Source organism: Eutrigla gurnardus (assembly GCF_963514095.1).
Source record: "Eutrigla gurnardus genome assembly, chromosome: 21".
NCBI classification, from domain to species: Eukaryota; Metazoa; Chordata; class Actinopteri; order Perciformes; family Triglidae; genus Eutrigla; species Eutrigla gurnardus.
This window is the reverse complement of record NC_139932.1, coordinates 11,195,281-11,217,439: the sequence shown is the minus strand read 5'-3', so window position 1 is coordinate 11,217,439 and position 22,159 is coordinate 11,195,281. Positions and strand designations below refer to the sequence as shown.

General features: G+C 46.0%; 1 protein-coding gene across 2 annotated transcripts in view; it reads right to left on the bottom strand.

Moving 5' to 3' along the window:
• Positions 1 to 22,159, bottom strand: part of plxna4 (plexin A4) — a 341,055-nt gene that overhangs the window by 190,713 nt on the left and 128,183 nt on the right. For both annotated transcript variants that reach the window (XR_014599104.1, XM_084038253.1), the window contains exons 6-9: positions 6,584 to 6,707; positions 3,169 to 3,322; positions 674 to 773; positions 341 to 455 (exon numbers count right to left, since the gene is read on the bottom strand). Coding sequence is in view for 1 of the 2 variants with exons in the window: in XM_084038253.1 (XP_083894379.1) it covers positions 341 to 455; positions 674 to 773; positions 3,169 to 3,322; positions 6,584 to 6,707 (493 nt within the window). In the remaining variant the exon portion in view is untranslated. The remainder of the gene's footprint in view (positions 1 to 340; positions 456 to 673; positions 774 to 3,168; positions 3,323 to 6,583; positions 6,708 to 22,159) is intronic.

The window sequence follows — 22,159 nt, the reverse complement described above, 5'->3', positions numbered from 1 at the left end:
GCCAAGATACCCTCGCCAGATGGAGGCACTACAGCTGAAAGGTGTCTCAATCTCTTTGACATAACTCTTTTTTACATGTGAAACCTCAAAGGTTGGCTATTTGTGTCACGCCAAACATTTCTCCCTCGATTTATTTCACCGTGTTTTATTACTCAGCTGGCCCGATACGAGGAGGCCGGGCAGCATTTACTCTACGGGGGGGTTCTTGGGTATTGAGTGGCCAGGCTACGGTTTGACTTTGTCTTTGAACATACAGGAAGAGCTAATGCCAGCAGCTCAACCTAGCGACACCTACAGGGGGGGTTTGGTAAATGACTTAAAAAACTGGCTCAGGACTCACCTCAGGCTTCTTGACTCGGCCCTCCTGGAAGGAACATGTGCGGGGGTCGTGTGTGCAGTCATGCCTGTATTTACACCAGTGGCACTGGTAAGGGCTGCTCACACATGACAGACACCTGTATGGGGAGCAGAGCAGTGCTAACAGTTAGTATTGCAGCAAAACACACTCGTGAATAGAAGCTCAATATGCCTACTTGCTTATGGATACCATGCAATTTCCAAGCGTTTAGGAATCAATGCCAGTTTTTTTCATCGATATGAAGGGATGAGAATTATGACAAGCTGTCTGCTAGAGAATAGCGCCCCGGAGAGCTGTAAGGAGACCGAGACTTACGACTTGTGCACACTGCAGTTGTAGAAAACAAAACTGGTGTTTGCGAATGCCAGGCCCGTCTCCTTGGACTTGAGATAGAGCTGCACGATCTGGTGGTCACCTGGAGAAACGGATTCAAGCTCAGATTTATAGTTTTCGATGTACAGGATGATGAAAAAAAAAGAAGAAGAATTCATTTTGTTTCGTGTCATATAATGAAACCTTTGTCGACAATTGGATCCAACTTTTGAAACAAGTAGGAGAATCAATACAGTATTATAATGGTAATAGTCACACAGCTACTTGTCCTTTACAAGCAGCGGGGAGACACTTTGAAAGAATCCCTGCCTGTACAATAATCGCTTTATTCTCCCGTTCCCATATCCCCTCTCAGTGTCTAGTCGCCTCCGATTTTCCCCATGAAGAAGAAATGACTGCACTGCTTTGAGCCACAGGTGCTCAGCCTGTCGCGGTGGAGTAAAGTAAAGGCAGTACCTTAAGAGAGAGGGAGAGCAGAAGGGGCTTTTGTTGGGTTAAGTCTTCCTATACCTGCTGCTATAAGAAGTTGGTGCACGAGCGTTTCCCCTTGAGATGGAAAATATTCCCCCGGAAAAAGTCTTTGAGAGTGTCTTTGACAAGGTAAACCGGGAAGATGAAACAGAAGTGTGTGTGTGTGAGAGTGTGTGTGAGTGAGCTTGCTCCTCATGTGAATTTGGTGTGTCCTTTTGTCTGGCCTAATGAAGGAGTTTATGTTTAATTCAACAGCACCTCCACGCACATCTTACTGCTCTGCCTCTACACTACCTCTACCTCTCTCTACCTCTCTCTCTCTGTCGCCCACTCCATCTCTACACTCAGGTCTCTTTAGCTTCCTTCCACACTGCGACTCCCTCTTCTCCCCCGGCGTCTTTCTCCGTCTCTCTAACAAAGAAGGAATCATTCATCAATCACGGTAAAGCACCACTGACAACGGATCTGTCCTAATTAGGCCACCTAAATGTTACCTTGAAGCCCGCTAACACCATCTATCCCTCCCTCGGTCTTCACTCCATCTATCCCCCTCCTTCCTCCAACCCAGCTTACTCTAATGAGTACTGGTAAAAAAAATGGAGGATGAAAGGTTCAAATAAAAAGGCAAAAATATGGAATACTTTCCTCTTCCTGAAACAGGGAAAGCATGAAACGATGGGTGTCTCAGCGCACATATTTATACATCTATGTTTGCATGGCGGCACCGTCGCCAGCATTACATGTGGTTGACATGGCAAACATTAAGCAAGTGTTTTTAAATCCCAGAAGCCCCCCCCGGACCCCCTGTCAGCCGAACATATGTACATGTGTGCTGTCTATCTGAGGATTACTGTGTGTGTGTGTGTGTGTGTGTGTGTGTGTTTAGCTTCTGTTCACTTGGGTGTATCAAATAAATGAAGGGAAATATGAATATTGGTGCGTCAAGCCTACAAGGTTGCACCTTTCATGAAGCTCTGCTCACTTTCTCTACACTTAAAATACTTTACTGGTGTTTTGGCTCCAATATCTACGATTCATAACAGTTTCGTAAGCGACACTCAAGCAGGTGTGAAAAATCATTTCCAGCTCTGACATCAACAGCGGCGCCGTCTAAAAACATCAGTGAGCATTCCTTTGTATGTAAATTTTCATCTTTTTCGGGTTCTATCTATCCGTTTTTTTTCCTTTTCTTTCATTATTCATTTTGTCCTTCTGTGGGAGCCTAGAAGGAGATGACATCTTCATTATCTCAACACGAGGACACGTTGAGGGTTGGTGATGAAGGATTGCTTGCCCGGGGACAGGCCTTCCCAGATGGGAGCCTTTTTGTTCAATTAGACCAGGCTTAGCCGAGCACAGAAAAGGCGACATGAAGAGCGGGCGAATTAGAAAGAGAAGAAAAATATATAGATATATTTTTCCCCCTTTCTTTGCTTGTGGAATAAATATTGTCAGAAATGTTTTAGCTGTTTGCCTCTTGAAAGGAATGGAAACAGTGACATTGTCTGCAGGGACTGTGAAATCTCCAGGCACTAAATGAGCCAAAATACTGTAGTAAAAGCACTTAGCTGTGCAGCTTGATATTCTCCTTTTAACACTGCAGCTAACTCCCATCGTTCCCCGTGGAGGCTAGAGAATAGATCCCAAAGCAGCCTAATAACTAAAGTTCATTCAATTACTAAACATGTCCTAGGGCAGTGCTCCAAGGCCCGCTGCGTTACCGATGGCAACAGGAAAACAACAACAAAGAGCTCTTAGCCCTCGACTAGCACGAGTCTGACTGAAGGGAAAACATCCAGTTCAGTGTCGCTTCGCTGACAGACACGTATATTTGTTATGTCAAAGGTTTCCCTTAGATGTTCATCTACAGTTTCTGTATATTTTCATGACGCTAACATCAAATCTAATGCTAAAAGTGTGACATTCACCACTGCCTGCTATGGAACGGTGTATTTCCTGATCTCCCGACTTTATGGGCTAACACGTCGCAATAGTTCCACCCTTACCTTTGTCCACAACGATGCGGGGCATCTCTTTCTCAGCAGGGGAGAAGCACTTGATCCGGTTTCCCTCCACCAAGCCATTCATCTCAGCGAGGTCTTCAAAGGTGCAGTTGACACCCGCAGAAAGTTCTGGGACGTTATGGGCCTCCAACACCAACTGTTATGGAAAAAATGGGTATCTTTAAAATCTTGAATTTACAGTAATTGCTTGGAAAGCTATAAGAAATAGAACAAAATACTAATTAAATGGGCTTTCGAAGGTGATCAGCAACCTGAATATTATGGTGAACCACAGCAAAAGAAAAAAAACTAAAATCTTCAGGATTCAGTTAAGTTTCAATGGCTTCCCATTCATGATTTACTCTTATAAAAGCATATCCCATAGTCAAAAATCATTTATTTTGAAATGCTCTTGGTGAAGCATGACAAAATGAGATAAACAAGTTTGATGTGTCTCCCAGCTGCCACATCTTACGAGGTCTTCAGATTCGTTTCGGAGCCAATATGTTCTTCAAACATGAGTGTAACACAACGTTGCTGAGGAGAAGCAGGGCTGCAAGTTCTGTGCCGTGTAATTAACCGTCTGCAGGGTGGTCGGAGGCCCAAGGAGCCACTTGACTCTCGAATGAGAAGTTAATATATGAACAGGTATCAGATGCAGCCTGCATACCTCCAAATACCCCCCAAAAAAACACTTTTATGCCTTGTGGCGTTGGTCAGATTTATGGATTTACTTTACAGTCCATCTCTCTCTGGCTCAGTGAGAAAAAAAGGTGTTTTTATGGGAGGAAGTAAAAGAAATTAAAGTTGAGGAAAGTGGAAGAATGAGGAGATGAAAAGTCAATAGTGTGGCATGAGACGAGGACAGAAATAGAAGGAACTGAGGTGGAGCAAACAGGCTGCTGGACACGAGGAGAGGACTCTGGGAAACAGAGAATGCAAATCTTTGCTCATCACTTTTAAAACGCTGTGTCAGCTCTCTCTGCACCTCAGCAAAAAAAAAAAAAAAAAAAAAACTGGCATCAGGTGGAACAGGAGCAAAAATGAAAAGGAAAAAAAAAACCCTGTCCTTGAATAAGAAGGAAGAAAAGAGGGTCGTGGAACCAGGTGGAGTGGGGTCAAGAACAAAATATACATATTGATGGAAAAGCGTGTCTGCAGTGGGCCTTGGTCTAGGCATTGATTTGAGGTGCAGCCCACAGTACACTTGTGATGTGAGGCTGAAAGCTGCCTCAGCGGCAGAGAAGGGCTGACCTGCGCTGTTTTTATATTGCTGTTTAATGAAAAGATGGTGGCGGCGTGTGAATAGATACACAGCTTCCCACACAAGATGGACAGTGCGCGGCCGGGGCTTCCATCTCTTACAACGCCCTCGCTCTCATCCGCTGCTCACTCCGCCGCTCACCTTCTTCTTCTCCCGCTTTAATTTATTTTCCCTTTTAAAGAGGGAATGCAGCCAGACCTTCCCAGTTTCCTCAATTACATTGCGGATAGTCATGGCCGAGCGTAGCCACAGCAGGGCTGCGTAAATATGAAAATAACCCCCTCATGTCTCACACACACACTCCTGTAGTTTACACCATATCTCACACAGAGGATATCTTATAATGGGCTGTTCAAGTTGCCAAAATAAACAGAGAAACACTTATTTGACTTGGACTTATGTACTTATTTCTCTGTTGAGTAACTTAGTAGCTGTTATGTAAGATTTAAAGGTACTTTGGTTATACGCTTTATAGTATAACAAGAGAGCGTTTTCTTTGACGATCAATCAGAATTATATAAAAAAATAAAATGCTGTCTTGGAAACGGGTCAGAAGTGGAGTGTTTCTTTATGTGGCTGTCTTGGCAAATATTTAATAACACAAAGGTCAAAAAGGAGCTTGTGTCTGTCTGGCAGGAGCCGCTGACCTGCAATCAGTTGGATGGGAGACGTGTGGCATAGCCTTTGGGTAAAGCCTGCTCGCTGGGAAAAGGTTAAACACTCTCTAAAGGATCAGGCTAGAGCATCAGTTCTCTCTATCACACACACACACACACACACACACACACACACACACACACACACACACACACACACACACACACACACACACACACACACACGCGCAGACCCCATGAATATCATTAGAGTGATGCAGAGGTGGACCTCAGAAAATCAACACCTCTCATGTGACCCTCGGAGCAACACACGTGGAGAATAGTCATTCAGGCTTGACCTTAGGAAATCATATTGGATATTTATGCACTTAAGTCTTCCGAGACTCAAAGCCATTTCACACCACTATTTTTGAGAGGAAATGGGAAGTGAAATTGGACATCTCTTAAGGCGGGTAAGGTCAGTGGGATTTTTTCAGAACAATCGGTGTGACAACCTTTAAAATGGATACTGAAGGTTTGAGAAAGAAAAACAGTAAGCCTTGGGAACATATAGGAGAACATGGTGCGTTCAAGGAAATGTCAACCTTCTCCTGAACCTGCAAAAGCACACACGTCGAAAGGGATATAATTGCGTAAACACACACACACACACACACACACACACCTATGCAGCTGCTTGAAAGCATTGGAAGCCACCTGTTCCTGTCACACTGAGAAATAATCGTCCAATCAGAACGGGGCCTTTAGTGGGATGAAATGTGGTGCAGTGTGAGAGGGAAACTCCCAGGGGGTCTATTTGATTAATTTGACTCAAATGCAACACAAGTTTAATCAGCTCAAAAAGTGCACCGTCACTAGAATGTGTTGTATTACATCACATCCTCTCATAAAGGTTGCATAAGAAAAAAATAATACCCCGAAAATGCTTGTGTTTCTCTGCAGAGACATACTTTTGTCCCCATGTATCACAGCTCTTTGCGCAGCAATCAATACCCTTAAACATAAAACAAATATGGCAGCTGTTTGAGAATGAAATGACTAGGGGCAAACTGTTGCGTTTAGTTGCCAACAAGCACAATAAAAAGAGGCGAGTTAAACCGCGTGCTTTAATGACTGTTGACATTTGTTGGGAGAGTGTTTCACTGGACGGGGCTGTAAATTGGGAGGTCAGGATTTGAAGGATGCGGGTTGGCAGGCGGTGAAAAAAAACCCCCCACGTAAAGCAGGATTACAGAGTTAACACCATCTCCTCATCAGTATCTAGAGCATAATTACATCGCATTACAAATTATGCTCGAGTGTGTGATATTGTCAATCTGCCAGACGAGATTTTCTCACCAGCGACACTTTCGGCTAGCCTCCGCCGTTTACTGCAATATGGCTCCACTAAAACAAATGTTTCTTCCTTATTGAACGGAAAACAAATGAAATCACTTTGCATTAAATCTAAACTCATCCCACCCTTTAGATGGCACAAGAAAGAAGCACGGCGATACAAACCAACAAGGTAATGCCGGGTGTGTTTGCGTCCACTCACCGTGACACTGAACTGGGACACTGAGATGTTGTTGGGGTGGACGCTGAGACGCACACACTGCTTGATATCCGATGCAAAGCGGCGGGGCTCTGATGAGCGCTCGCATTTCTCCTTTCTGGTGCACCTGGGGAAAAAACACACAAGAAAGAGGGAGGGTGTTATTCACAGATGAAAAATGCACACACACATGCACGGCCATGGTAACCTGACCGGGTGTTCCACCTGTTGCCAGCTGGGAGAATGTCCCGCCGCGCCGTGACGGCCGGAGTCGGACACATTTATCGTATTTCCTCTCTGGCAGTGTGCGAGCGACATTGGCGGGTGAATAGAAGGCCCGGTCTATAAGGGACGGGAGCGATGGCATTTCAAAACAATGGCTGCTCTATATGTGGAAGTGGAGCCGGTCCGTCGGGAAAGAGGTAGGCCTCGTCTTTGTAATGCTGTCTTAATGACTGGCATTCAAGGGCAATGCCAAGTGCAGGTGGAGATGTGGATGCTGCTGGGTTGGGGGGGGATTCCTCCGCCTCTTAATACCACACCGGGTGGTCTAATCCAGTCCATTACAGTGGTTTGGGGACCCTTTGTGTGATCAGAGGAATTTACTGGCTCCAAACACAATCCCTCGACATATTGCAGGGAAAACTTCCCCCATAGCTTGAACAACTAGTCGTGAGGTAGGTATGAGAACTTCAATTCATCTCCAACAAATGACAAAACACTGATGAAGCTTTAAGTCCATAAATGCATGTGCAGTGAGAAATTCTATGAGAAGTCAACCGACCCAAATTGTGATATAACGTCGACCCTCGACACTTCTCCGTCCACACACTCGTGTTCCCATCTAATCCCCTTATAAAGTTCCCGCAGGTTTAATCCTCTATTGGTTTAGACAAGAACTCGCTGTGCATTAACAACCTGCAAAATCCCCCCAGAGTGCCCTAAAACTCATTTGGAGCAATAAAAGAATGAAAAGAAAGAAAAGAGGTCGGAACGAACAAATGAAAGAAAGAAAAGGCCTTGAAGGTGGTTGACGTCTGAGATGCAGAAATGCCGAGACTCAATCGGCGGCATTGAGGGAGGGAGGTTCTGACCTGACATGAGCATTGTAAAGTTAAGCGGCCTAACGTGCGGCAAAGACGACAGAAAGAGGAAAATGGAATGAAATAATCTGTTTGAGGGAGAACAGGAGGAGGGGAAATCGAGAGTGGAGAAGAAAGCAAGAGAGGAGCGAGATTTACAGGAAGGCAACCATTGTTGGCTTTCTGAGCAGCTTTCACTGCTAAGCCAGTTTGAGTCGGGGTTTAATCGCTTCGGGTTCCTTTGTGCGTCTCTATCACTCCTGTCTGTTCCTCCTTTTCTAGCGCTGATTTAATAAGAGCACATCATAAACGTGCACCCGGGCAAACAAACCCACACGGAAACCAGAACATTTCATATACAAACGCTCCCTACAGATCGGAAAAACTTCAAATTCATCACTTTATCGCTCTCCCTGTCTCCGAAGAGCACCGTAAATACGCATCTATATGCTCCTCTCCAATATCTTTATAAAGCCATACGGTTAACAAAGGCTGGGTTCCAAGGTCGAGTGTTTACATGTCTTCGTAGCGCCACTCAAACATTCCACAAAGGAACAAAAAGAGTGGTGGCTGCAGCTTTCTGCTAACAATCTCACAATGTAGACGTGGAAGTCACCGTTCAGTGACTTTACACCTGTCGGCGGTGACACAAAGTGATGGTGTCGGAAAGTGTGTCTTTATGGAGCATTGGATGAGTTTTCTGACAAAGCTCTGGTTTGTGAAAGTGAAAAAGGACTTTAAGGATAGTCACAATGTACAATTATGAGGTGAACATTTCACATTTGCAGCCCACATGTTTTATCATCTGCAGTAGAGCTAAAAAGAAATAATGAGGCAGTGTGAGCTGATGAGTGCAACAACTAGACCTGGCATATCTGGGACCTGGACTAGGGCCTATTAATACATTACCATTATAGAGGGTCGATCAATCTGCTTGAAAAAAAGTGGACGGCGGACAATTTGTTTAGCTTGTTATGCAAATATGCAGTGGACATGGAAATTCAACTCCGACAAAGAACATCAATCTGAAGAAAAGAGCGGCGATCGCAAAACCCTTCTGGAGTAACTTCCCACTCTGCTTGACCCTTCCGCCTACCGTCACAGATTCAACGACAACAAATAAGTGTGAAGGATCTCATATTGTTAATTAAACTTTACGTTTATTAAACTTAAAAAAAAGACATTGTTCACATTTTGTACCGACAGCCAACTGGATGTATTTACATTCTGTTATTGCTCTTGTGTACTGTTAGTGTGTGGCCGGTTACTATCTCAATAATGACTTAATGCAGCCTCCCTGCTTTTACTGGACATTTTATTTCCCCTCACAGACATTCAGAAAACTAAAACCTCATAAATAGAGGTGCTATTGCAAGCCGGCCCCCGTGTGGCCTCTGTTTATCTATGGAGATGTCATATAGCCCTGCAGGGCCTCCAAGTTCCATCTCTCTCAGAGTCAGAAGGTCACAGACTTGCTGGGGAGGATGAAACAGCCAACAGGTGGAATTATTAACCAGCACATCCCAGACACAGAGGCCTTTTTCTTCTTCTCTCTGCATCTCTCTGCCTCCCTAAGGATTAGACAACGGCACCGCTGCACAACACGCGGCGTTTTCTCATTCCATTTCAATGAGATCACTGCAATGGTGCAGTGCAGAGTGAGCCGCACCAACTAGAACACGGGGCAAACTTTTTTTTTTATGCAGCATAATGCAATACCATCCAACAACGCCGTTGCACAGTCATACCGGTTTGTCTCGCGGGAGAACCCTTCAAGCTGGGCTTTCTGGATTTAATTTCATCTCCCAGCTGCACACAGTAGCAAGCTGTCCATACCGATGCAAGCCCGACTACTTTAATGTGTTCATTCTGCCGTGTACACATGAAGAAAAATCTCCCAAGATGCCTTTGGGTGACATGAGCCTTCAATTACCCCTTTAAGGAGTGCTCCCGCATCCCGACTGAATCCCCCCCCCCCCCCATGTACACACGTATTGATCTGGATTAACCGAAATGCCCGCACCACTGTGAAGGGGGAATTTATGCAGCCGTTCTGGCTGATTTGGGCCTCCAGTGAAAGGATATTGAAGATAATGGCGTACATGGTTTAACCGATGTAAGAGCTGGGTATTATCAGAGCAAAGCACTGGATAATTGTTTACAATTACTATCCAGACGGACCTTGAAAGAAAAAACTAAACAAAACGATCTCATCGTTTGTACCGATACCAAACAACCCCCTGCCCTTTGCAAACATCAAAAGAATAGACCGTTTAGAGAACCCCAGAAATCAAAGTGATTTAGATTTCAAATAGCAGGCATAAACAAACGGACTGTGGCTATCTTTGTGTGTGTGTGTGTGTGTGTGTGTGTGAAGAATTAGATGTCCAACATCTATTCATTCGGTGGGTAAACACGGCTGTTGTGCAGAACTGTTTGACTGACTGGCGATGACACGTTGTGAGAGAGCGAGCTGAAAGGATTAGATTGGCACTGAATGGAAACTAATCTGCGCCCTTGTTTCTCCCCAGCCTTTGATAAGGTGACACAATTACAGGGAGAGCGAGGCGAGGGCATCTTCAGCCTCAGCGGCTGCTGATCATGCGGCTGACAGAGGTGTTCAAGACGAGATGGTCTCGTGAATAAGATATTTAATTGCGCAGCGTGCATCATTTTTGCCCTGTTGATTACAATAACGATGATGTTGTTATTCTGTGTGTGTTTACAGACCAAAACACCAGGAAGTGATGAATACAAACTACGATTATCTCCAAAAAATGGTTCTCTTTACCTTAAAGGAACGTCACTGACAACTGCTCATTCTTTGATTCACAGTTTGAAATGTGCATATGATAAATGACTAAATCATGGGAAAACATTTACAATGGAGATGCTTTTCGAAATGAAACAAAATGTCATGGCAACAGAAAATAAACACGATGGCCAAAGTCGGTATCAAACACACAGGGTTTCTTTTTTGTTGTTGTTGTTGGTATTTTAAGGTCTAATTCCAGGGTTGATCCCTTGTGGTTTAAAGTGCTCCAGTATCAGTGGGGTGCAGGTTGCAGGGATCAGGGGAGCGTTGAGAGAAAGAGTATACTAAAGAGAGGGAGCAGATGTATCTGGCCATGTGAAACTTCAGGTGTAATGCATATCTAATGCGAGGCATTGAGAAGGTCAAGCAGGCTGGGAAATGAAAGCTATTAAATTCTCACAAAGTCCAGCCATCCTCGGCTCTATCTGGAGGAAACAAACACACACGCGTATACTAAACACATGCATCACACACATAAATGGTCAATATACATTTATAAATATACTTAAATAACATACATGCATGTACACAAACAGATAAAACCTCCCCACTAGTGAAATTACAAGATTTTTTTAAAGTATTTTTTGTGTACTACACACCTGGGTTTCTGTCTCTACAGTGCTGTTTAAGGTAAATCAATTCGCCACAAACAGGCACTCTGTAGTCCAACTGAAACCCAATTACCATACTGCCCATGCATCACCAGACACTATATGGAATCCTATACATACTAATAGCCTGAGGCTGCGTGTTACTCTGGAGCAGGAGCTGTGTCACAGAGATGCATTCAAATCACACGCGTCTCCATCCGGCCTGGCTACATCTCTCACTCTTACAGTACATGTGACCACGGCTTCATGTGAACACACACACACACACACACACACACACGCACACGCACACACACACACGCACACACACACAGCAGTCAGTGTGTCTCCTTGTGCCAATATTAGGAGAGGTGGCCCACAGAGCAGAAATCCTCATGGAGGGGCAAGTGGGAGAGTCATTACCTGGCCCACTAGCCATGACCCTGTTACACACACACACACACACACACACAATGTGCATCTCTCACAAGCCCATACCTAAAGACAGAAATTGCAGAGTAGCTGCCCCCCGAGTAGAAATCTCTGAGCCGTCCCCTTTACGTAGCACTCATGCAAGAACACCGTCTGAGTGGAAAATGACACGGTATCACCGCTGCTAAGAGTTTGCAGGGGCAAAGCCATGTGGGTTACAATGACCTGAATATACAGAGTGAGGCACCGCCAGAACCTGATTTTTTCAATCAACGTCCCGTGAACATTTCAATAAAATGAAGGCTATAAGCACAAACTATTTTCAACAAAGTCCATAAACCTTAAAAGGCTGTCACTACAGCGTCAGCTGCAGCGTCGGGCCATCAGAACGAAGACAGCTGAACAAAGACACAGGGAGTCTATCTGTGGGAGTCCATCGAGGAAGCCCATTGAGGTAGGTATAACATCTCAACCCCCCCCCCCCCCCCCCCTCGCAGCCATGTGTCTTATCCCAGTCAGGACATCGCACTGGAGAAGATTTTACTTATTTTAAGTCCCTTCATTCGAGGCTGTAACCCATCCAATCTCTGCTACCCACCAATCTCCACCGGTAAGGAACTTGAAGTACTAGGGGGGCTGTGGAACTGCCAGTCTGCAGTCAAGAAGGCGGACACCATCTCAGCCTATGCCTCCCTGCAGTCTCTCCACTTCCTGGCCCTCACAGAGACCTGGATCACCCCAGGAAACACTGCCACTCCAGCTGCCCTTTCAACTGCCTACTCATTTTCACACTCCCCAAGACGAACAGGGCGAGGAGGAGGAACTGGGCTCCTCATCTCACCCACATGGTCCTACCAGGTCCTTCCTCTCGACCACCTACCCCGATCTACGCTTGAATTTCACGCCGTCGCTGTCACCATTCCTTTCAAACTCAACATCATAGTGATCTATCGCCCACCCGGTCCTCTTGGTGACTTTTTGGATGAGATGGATGCCCTCCTGAGCTGCTCCCCTGATGATGGCACACCGCTCGTCGTCCTCGGTGACTTCAACATCCACTCGGGAAAGCTGCACTCATCTGAATTCATCGACTTCTTTTCCGCATTTGACCTTACGCTCTCCCCCTCTCCACCAACTCACCGGGCCGGGAACCAACTTGACCTTGTCTTCACAAGATCCTGTGGCATCTCGGCAATCTCTGTTACCCCGCTCACCGTGTCCGACCATCACTTTGTGACTTTCTCCCTCCCCATGAAGCCCACCACATCCCTCCCCTCTACGCCTCGAATGGTCACCAGCCGCCGCAACCTGAAATCCCTCACTCCCTCCGCTCTCTCCTCAACTGTTATCTCCTCGCTCCCATCCTCGGAACAGTTCTCCTTAATGCCTACTGAGGAAGCCTCCTCTATCCTGATGTCCTCACTCGCCTCTTCTTTGGACACTCTCTGTCCCCCAATCGCACGACCGGCGCGATCATCTCCCCCCCCTCCCTGGCTGTCTGAACCTCTGCGAACCAACAGATCATTGTTGCGAGCGTCAGAGAGAAAATGGAAGAAATCGGGACAGCACGAGGACCTTGCTCACTACCACCTCCTCCTCTCTGACTTCACCTCAACTGTTTCGGCAGCTAAATCTGCCTTCTACCTGGCAAAGATCAACTCTTCTGCCTCCAACCCCAGGAAACTCTTCTCCATGTTCTCTTCCCTCCTCACCCCTCCTACCCCTCCGCCCCCTTCCTTCCTTACTGCCGATGACTTTGCAACTTACTTTACCAAGAAAGTAAATGACATCAGCTCATCATTCACGCCTATTCCCTCCCAGAAGACATCTCCCCCCCAACTCTCAACTCGGATGGTCTTACCAGCTTTAGCCCCCTCACCTCTGAAGACGTTCACGCACTTGTTACATCTAACCGTGCCACCACCTGCTCCCTTGACCCGATCCCCTCCTCTCTTCTCCAGGACATCTCACACGACATCTTGCCATTCCTCACCACCCTGATCAACTCCTCCCTCACCTCAGGTGTCATTCCAGCGGATTTTAAGACCGCTATCGTGAAGCCTCTCCTGAAAAAACCCACCCTTGACGCTACTGACATCCAAAGCTACAGACCTGTATCTCTTCTTTCATTCCTCTCTAAAACCTTGGAACGTGCTGCCTACAACCAACTGTCATCCTATCTCTTGCGGAAAAACCTCCTAGACCCTAACCAATCAGGATTCAGGACTGCCCACTCCACTGAGACGGCCCTCCTCACTGTGACCGAGTCCCTGCGAGACGCCAAAACATCATCCAACTCCTCCGTTCTCATTCTCCTTGACCTATCTGCTGCATTCGACACAGTCAACCACCAAATTCTCCTCTCCACTCTGGCTGAACTTGGCATAACCGACTCTGCTCTCACCTGGTTTACATCATACCTGACAAACCGCACCTTTCAGGTCACATGGAATGGCTCTATGTCCAAACCCTGCTCTCTGGACACGGGTGTCCCTCAAGGCTCAGTATTAGGACCGCTTCTGTTCTCACTATACACCAGATCACTAGGTTCTGTTATCACATCGCATGGATTCTCCTACCATTGCTACGCTGATGACACCCAGCTGTTCCTCTCTTTTCCCCCGTCCTCTGACGCTCACATTGCAACTCGCATCTCGGACTGTCTGGCTGACATCTCTGTCTGGACAACTGCACATCACCTCAAGCTTAACCTGAATAAAACCGAACTCCTCTTCATCCCAGGGAAAGACTGCCCTCACATGGACCTGTCGGTCACTGTTGAGGGCATCACAGTATTTCCTTCCTCAACTGCGAGGAACCTGGGTGTAATCCTCGATGACCAACTATCCTGCACCCCCAACATCACTGCTGTGGCCCGATCCTGCAGATTTGCCCTCTACAATATCCGCAGGATTCGGACCTTCCTCACAAAGGATGCAACGCAGCTCTTGGTCCAAGCACTGGTCATCTCCCGCCTTGACTACTGCAACTCTCTCCTGGCCGGACTCCCGGCCTATGCGATTAAACCATTGCAGCGTATCCAGAACGCTGCAGCACGCCTTATCTTCAATCTACCCAAATTCTCCCACGTGACCCCCCTCCTCCGTGACCTCCACTGGCTCCCTGTTGCAGCACGCATCCAATTCAAGACGATGACACTGGCCTTCAGGGCCATCAATGGAACGGCACCTGCCTACCTTCAAACACTGGTCAAACCTCATGCCCCGAAGCGAGCACTCCGCTCCTCTACTTCAGCTGGCCGGCTGGTACCACCATCGCTGAAATCAAACAAATGTCGCTCAGCAAAGTCCAGACTCTTCTCTGTTCTGGCGCCTCAGTGGTGGAACGAACTCCCGACCAATATCAGGACAGCAGAGTCATTTGCCATCTTCCGAAAAAGGCTCAAGACTCACCTGTTCAGACTTCACCTCGACTCTACATAGCATGACCCACTAACACCCTCCCTCGACCCCCCCCCCCCCCCCCCCCCGCAAAAAAAAAAAAAAAAAAAAAAAAAAAAAAAACTCGGATCGTAGCACTGTTACTCTTGAAGTACTACTTTACTCAGATGAGGACCTAACACTTGTTCTATTTTTAGCTCTTACTGCATCGGCAATGATACGTCGTGGTTTCTTTGTTTCCTTCTTTTGACAAATGTACTTATTGTAAGTCGCTTTGGACAAAAGCGTCTGCTAAATGACCTAAATGTAAATGTAAATGTAAATCCTATATTTCTGTCTAACGCACACAAACACAGCAGAATAGAGGATGATGGGCAGCCTCGATCTGGCCCTTTGGGCAAACAAGTAACAGCTCAGTTTTAGTTCCTCACACTCCACCACACTGTTTTAGAGGCAGTCAGAAGTCACCCCACAAACAACTTCCTTCATCTCTCACACACACACACACACACACACACACACACACACACACACACACACACACACACACACACAGTGTGGGGTGGCAGGCTTATTAGGCTGTTTATCTAGCATACCACTGCTGCCCCCTGAAGATGTCATTACACCAGGTTCTCTTTTTATCTTTATCGGTCTGACTCAGAGGTATGTTGGTGTGTGTGTGTGTGTTTGTGTGAGAGAGCACGCGTATGTGTGTGATGGGCAGGAAGGTTAAAGAGTGTGCCGATATGCAGATGCCATTTAAAATTTTGTTTTAATAAATGAGTTACCTGAATTATTGAATGATTTTGCTTTATTAAATCTTTCTGAAAAACATGTTAATCGTCCAACTAAGCCTACACTATTGCTAGGTATTCATTACATATAAACACTAATTAACTTTGCAATAAGTGGGAGTTTTAATATCACTGGTTCTTTGTGTTCAAAGATGACAAAATGGAATGTGACCCTGAGACGCGATCGGGCGGACAAAGGATGTAGCAGCTAATATTGGAACGTATCAAAAGCTCATATATCACTGTCCCATTTACTATTCTATCAAAACAAAAATCTGACCTCACATTCATAAAAATAAAAGCCCTGAAACTCACAAGGGAAAGAAGCAGCGTATCATAGCTCCGTATCTGCAGTGTTTCCAGAGATATTTGTGGATTGGAAATTCCCCGCCTGATGATGTTTTCACAGCCGCCCCAGAGGGAGGGAGCGCAGGGCACCGGAGGGCTGCTTTTCAATGGAGGTCTCCAGAGTGCACTTGGCTTTTTATCTTCCATATATTGTGCTATGATCTTAAATGGGAGCAGCAGACGGCAGCATATGATACTATTGATCCGGAGCGATCAATATGCAGCCCGCGGAGTTAAGGTGTGTTTACTCACAGCTACGAGGCAGTTTGTTACCCTGAACTATTCTTACTTCCTGTGTTAGAGGACAGAGTGTTCAGAGACTATGTGTTTATACAAGACCTAATGGTTTTTGTCTGACCATATTTGTTGCATGTTTCTTACAAATTAATATATGAAACACTAGGTTTTGAAGCTTTACCTAAATACATTTTTAACAGCTACATGATGACGTTTAATGGTTAACATCCCAACGCTGCTGTTGCCATAGCACCGGCTGTGATGGGACAGGTGAGGTGAGGTGCGTGAGGACCCTCTCCTAGAGAAGCTCTAAGTCAACGTCGAGATGAACCGTGTGTGTGTTTGTGGTGACCCTCATACCCTCAATTAAAGTACCTGCTCCGGGACTTTAATTTACGCTCTTAGCTGGACGATTTCTCATCCCCTGCTCTCTCTTTTTTTTTTCCCGTGAATTTATGTAGCCTCTCCTTCTCTTCTTGTCCCACTCACTCCGCTCATGGCGTGGAATACATCTCCATATATCCTCCCTTCCTTTGACTGTCAACGCGTCTCTCATTCATCCTCCCCGTCTCATGTCAGTACCTGTGTCGGGTTCATGCTCTGCCGGAGGAAAGCAAGACACCTTTCCCCACTGTGAGTGTGCATGTCCGTCTCCCTGGTGTCGGCGTCTCCATGCGTGTGGTCGGGTGACAATAGGTGACAGTGAGCAATGGCCTGGACTTAAAAGTGGGCGTGCGGCTGTTGCGCGTGTGTGTGTGTGTGTGTGTGTTGGGGCTAGGCAGATTGGTCTGTGTGTGTGTGTTTCTTCACACTATGATGGTGACAGTTGAGAGGAAACTGGGAGGTGCAACACTCCGTTCCATCCTGATGCCCCTGTCACTTCTTGGCCTTGTTCCCTTCCCTCAACTTCCCTTTGCATCCAGCAAGAGGTGGAGGTAAGGGGGTGGGGGGGTGAAGCCAGTCACCCTTACCCAGGGGATGGCCATCCTCCCCTGGGCACAGGCATCACAGCGAAGTGCCTGGACGCAAGGATCTCAAGATCAAAGAAAAAACTTTGAATACTTTAACTCAGAGTTGACCAACTCACCGTTTAATCCGCCAAAAACCCGGTTCCTCCACTTGAATTGCATTTTAAAGAAAGTAAATAAGGCTCTTTCAGCAATAAACGCATCTTAATCATCCGTAGGTGACACGTTTTGACCATTCTTTCTAGCTCGACCTCCGATATGAGCTAACATCCGGTGTTTTGACTTAAAAGTCAGCGGCTGGTGTTAGATCTAACTCTGGCATTAGAGAGGGGGGAATTATTTTGGTGTAAATAATGCCTTTCTATGCCGACAATATGTTCCACAGCACTGACGGCTATCTCCAGGTGGGGAGCCTAGCGGCCGCTGCAACCGAGCACGCGTCCTTGGTAGCATGCTAATTGTGGCACTGCAGTTTAATTAGCATTGGTGTGGCATACCGCCCCAGCACACCGAGGTAACGGATGACTGTGAGCACGGCGACAGGTAGCAGCGGCTCAGAATTAATATGAGAGAGGGGAGAGAGAGAAAAAACCACTCCATGGATCTGCCAATTAGCATTTCCCTCCGAAAAGGTTATTCGTTTGACAGCACCGAAGATGTCTCCAGAAAACAAAAGGATTTAGAAGACAAGAAGCTTTGCGGCATGACTTGCAAGTTTGGGTCTTTTTTTTCTGCGTGCATTTGACTAATTGAACTTTTTTGTATCATCCTAATACGCTTGTACATGTGTTTGTCAACTGATCATCGAGATGCGATGGCGGGATACAAGTACACAAGAAACGGCTCCACTGATCCGCCATGTTCTTTTTGAAGTACCACAACGTACTCCAGCGTGGAATGTCAGGATTTAAAGTCTCTGTACAGCTTAGTTTGAGAAGTTTACTGATTGTATAGATGGAGTTTCTTTAACGAACTAAGAGAAGGACTTCCAGTGGCACAGACGATGTTGCCGCTCCCATTCCACTTGAGGAAAAATCGATGTTTATGAGTGTTTGGAGGAAGAGGGGAAAGGAGGAGGAGTGGGACAGCGGTGCCGTTTATTGACAAGCGACATGTTAAATAGTGCACAATGGACGGAAACAGACTGAGGATATACAAACACATACTGTATATGCAGACTGTGAGTGGATTCATGGATAAACCTGCTGCAGACGGAGTGTCATTTGAATGATAGAGAAATAGAGGGTAGCAGGGAGAGGAGGAGGAAAAAAAGAAAATGAAAAAGTGAGAACGAGAAAACGATTTCAGCACTCTGTGATTATTTCCTCCCCTATCGCAGCCAAAAAGCAGAGATTGAGATATGTCAAACCAATTATTAATGCGAAGATATTGCAAACATTAGCACCGCTCGTCGCAAATTGACACCGATATCACAGAGTAATGTGAGATATTCTCAACAGCCGTGCCAAATACGATGACATTCCTTTTGACAATGCTCCTTCTCCAAAATATGGTTTGCAATCTGTCTGGCTGTCACGCACGACAAGCTCGCTGACGGCTTAGTTAACCACTTACACAACTGACAGCTGACAGAACGGCATTAGGGAAGAAGGTATCGTATCTGTACTGTAGCTCGGAACATTTCAGGCATATATTGGCTCAGAATCCTGAGCTGAAGTACTGGAATCAAGTTTGTTCAATCATAGAAAAGTGGCTTTAGCTAAATGTTCTGTAGCTAAATATATATATATATATATATGCAGAAACCCATGCTTATTTAGATTAAATGATGCATATCATAACATAAGCATGCATTTACGTTTCCAACTGTAGGTCTACGCTAAGCTTCTGTACAGGTAAGTCTGTACGAGTCCTTTATAAGACTCTCCTGTGGTTGACAGAGACATCCAATGTCAGTGGAGAAAGAGCTGATAGAAGGGGAATGATAGAATGGTGGGTGGGGTGGAGGGGGGGGATGAAGCGAGTGAAAACTTTCCTTTCACCTGCCGAGCTAGACAGGTATTAGCATAAGTCGTGCATCTCAGCAGAATAGAGCGTTGCGGTGATGAGCCCAGACAGTTTGGTTGACAGGTGAGGCTTCAGGTTTACTTGAATAGTGGCAGGGCTCACTGCAGGAGGGGGGGGGGGGGGGGGGGGGGTCTGATGCAAACTTTCCTAGCGGACTTGAAAAATACATAGGGGACATATAGGATATACAGTTGATGGGATGAATAAGAGCATGTGTCTATAAATGAAGATATTTGCCTTTCTAAATGAACAGTCCGTGTCAAGGACAATGACTGCTATCAGAGACACGTGCACGCACATGCACGTGCACACACACACACACAGGTGCACTATCCACTCCTGTTGATTTCCTCCCCTGTACTATTGATTGCCTTTGTCCTCTTCCCCTGGTGTTCTCTCTAACAGCTCCTTTCACCGATCTATAGAGTAAATAAAGGCAATGCTGATAGGGGGACGAGAGACAGAGAGAGAGAGAGAGAGAGAGAGAGAGAGAGAGAGAGAGAGAGAGAGAGAGATTCAGTTTGCTCTCAGACCAGTGAGGTGATTTCAAGGTTGATTGGGAACAACAAACTATCTGGAAGACCACTTTGAAGATGAACTGCGTGCTATCCTTCCACTCATCATCCCCGCCTTTCCTGCACAAATAGGTGAGGGAGAGAGTGTGAGAGTTCCTTGTGTGTTTGGCCTCTTTGCTATCCGTTATTAAAGATGCATTGTATAAGCCTTTGGTCTGCAGGCGGTGTACGAGGCAGGGTGCCTGTTTTCACGTTTTACTCTTGGCAGAAGTATCTTTAACCTTGGACAGCACGGGGGAAAAAAATACTTTTCAAAAGAAAGCATCGCACGAGTCTTAGAACAAGATCCCTACTCCATTATAAATCCCCAAACATCCGTTTGTTTTGTGTTTCCTCCGCAGCCCTGCACACCGACACTGCGGGCTTCAAGCATCACAACGCTGTCATTTGCTTACGGATGCTGATTCATCGGATTTCCCTTTGGCTTTGATGCGAGGTGAATCAATTCAAGCTATGACTGAGCAGGAGTCCTGGCCAATCGCAGAACTGGAGGAAGGCACGAGGGGATGTTTGTGTTAATATGATACATTCAGAATGAACATGTGGATGGAAGACTCCTTTTTGTTTTGCTGTTATTCAATGAATCCCATTTATATTTGAGTGAACTACTCCTTTGTGGAGTTTGTAGACTATCCCTGATATTTTATTTAAGCCACTTCTCGGAGAGATATAAATAAAACTGCTATTCTTCTCGAGCGGAGGTGAGAAGAGACGGCGGGAAAAAGGATGAATATTGCTGTCCTCTGAATATCAAACAGTTTTGCTTGCACTGGCTTTGCTCTGGGTCACATATTTCTATCTGTGTGTGTGTGTGTGTGTGTGTGTGTGTGTCAGCCCTACTCACCAAGGACAGACTTAATCCACTAACAAGATAGCACTTCCTTTCTTCAACTTTCTTTATCCTTCAGCACATTCAAACACTTTCACTGGTATTATTAACGTCACCCAAGGTCTGTTGATTCCAGAGACTGCAAATATGCTCAAAATAGAGATTGGTGACTAATGGGGAATCTAAAAATAATATGTAGAAATGCTCTCCTCTGTATATTCACTAAGATTAGCCATGTGTCTCTATGGACCTTCTTTCTCTTTGGATGTTTGCAGAACCAGCTAGCCTGAGCATCGTCTTGCATGACTACTACCAAACTACCAGAGTTTAGTTTAATAAATTACCTCTCACCTACTTGGTATGTTCATTCTTTGTCTATCTTCCTCTATTATATAAGTAAAGTTTATCTTTTTTAAATAAAGGTAGATATATCTTGCGCCCCATCAAAGCAGATATTTTGTGGCCCTGAAATCTCAGTGCGTGTTTTATAGGTCTCCAGGAGGCTAATTATTTTTAAAATTCGCCTTAAAAGAAACAAAACTGACCTGTAGGGATTACATGGACACACACAACACCCAGTCCACATCAATGGAGCTGAGGTGGAGCAAGTCACAGCTGTATTTCTTAAGGAAACGTACCCGTGCCAAGCTCTTTTTACAGGAGGAGCAATAGAAAGCCTCCTAACTGGAAACATTACAAACCGGTGTGGGATTTGCCCGGCCCAGAACAGGAGGGCTCTACAATGGCTGATTTGAATCGCCCTGAACATCGTTGGTACCCATCTCCTGAGCGTCGGTGATCTTGGTGAAAAGAGACGCCTACGGAGGGCCTGAAGGTTATTAAAACCCACACCAGCCGCAGCCTGTTCACCCGGCTGCCGTCTGGCAGGAGATACAAAGGTATCAGCAGCCATATCACCAGACGAGCAGCCTCTCTCTTCGTGCTGTGAGACTCCTAAATCCATCCTCCGCCCTTCGCCGCATAATATACCTTTGCTTTTGGTGTGAATTCTTCTTATTTTTGTGAAAGGAAGCTAAACTGTGTCTCAAACACACACAAAACACACCTGTGATCTCCCTTTCTGCCCTCGTGATGGTCAAACACCTAGACACCCGAGATCGACCAAAGTGGCATTTAGATTATTTTCTCCCTCTCCCTCTTTCTGGGTACTATTCTCGTTGTGGTGACGTGACACTAATACTCCAGCGAGGAAGGCGGGTTCGTATTTGTGCATGTGAGTGAAGAGAGGGGTGAGCTGGGGTGAGCCGATGCTATCAGGCTAAGTGTGACAGGCCAATCTGTGGCCACCCATTCGCTCTGACTGGGAGGATGTCCAGGGTGTTAATGGGATTGTACACTCACAAACACACACACACACACACACACACACACACACACACACACACACACACACACACACACACACACACACACACACACACACACACACACACACACACACACACACACACACACACAC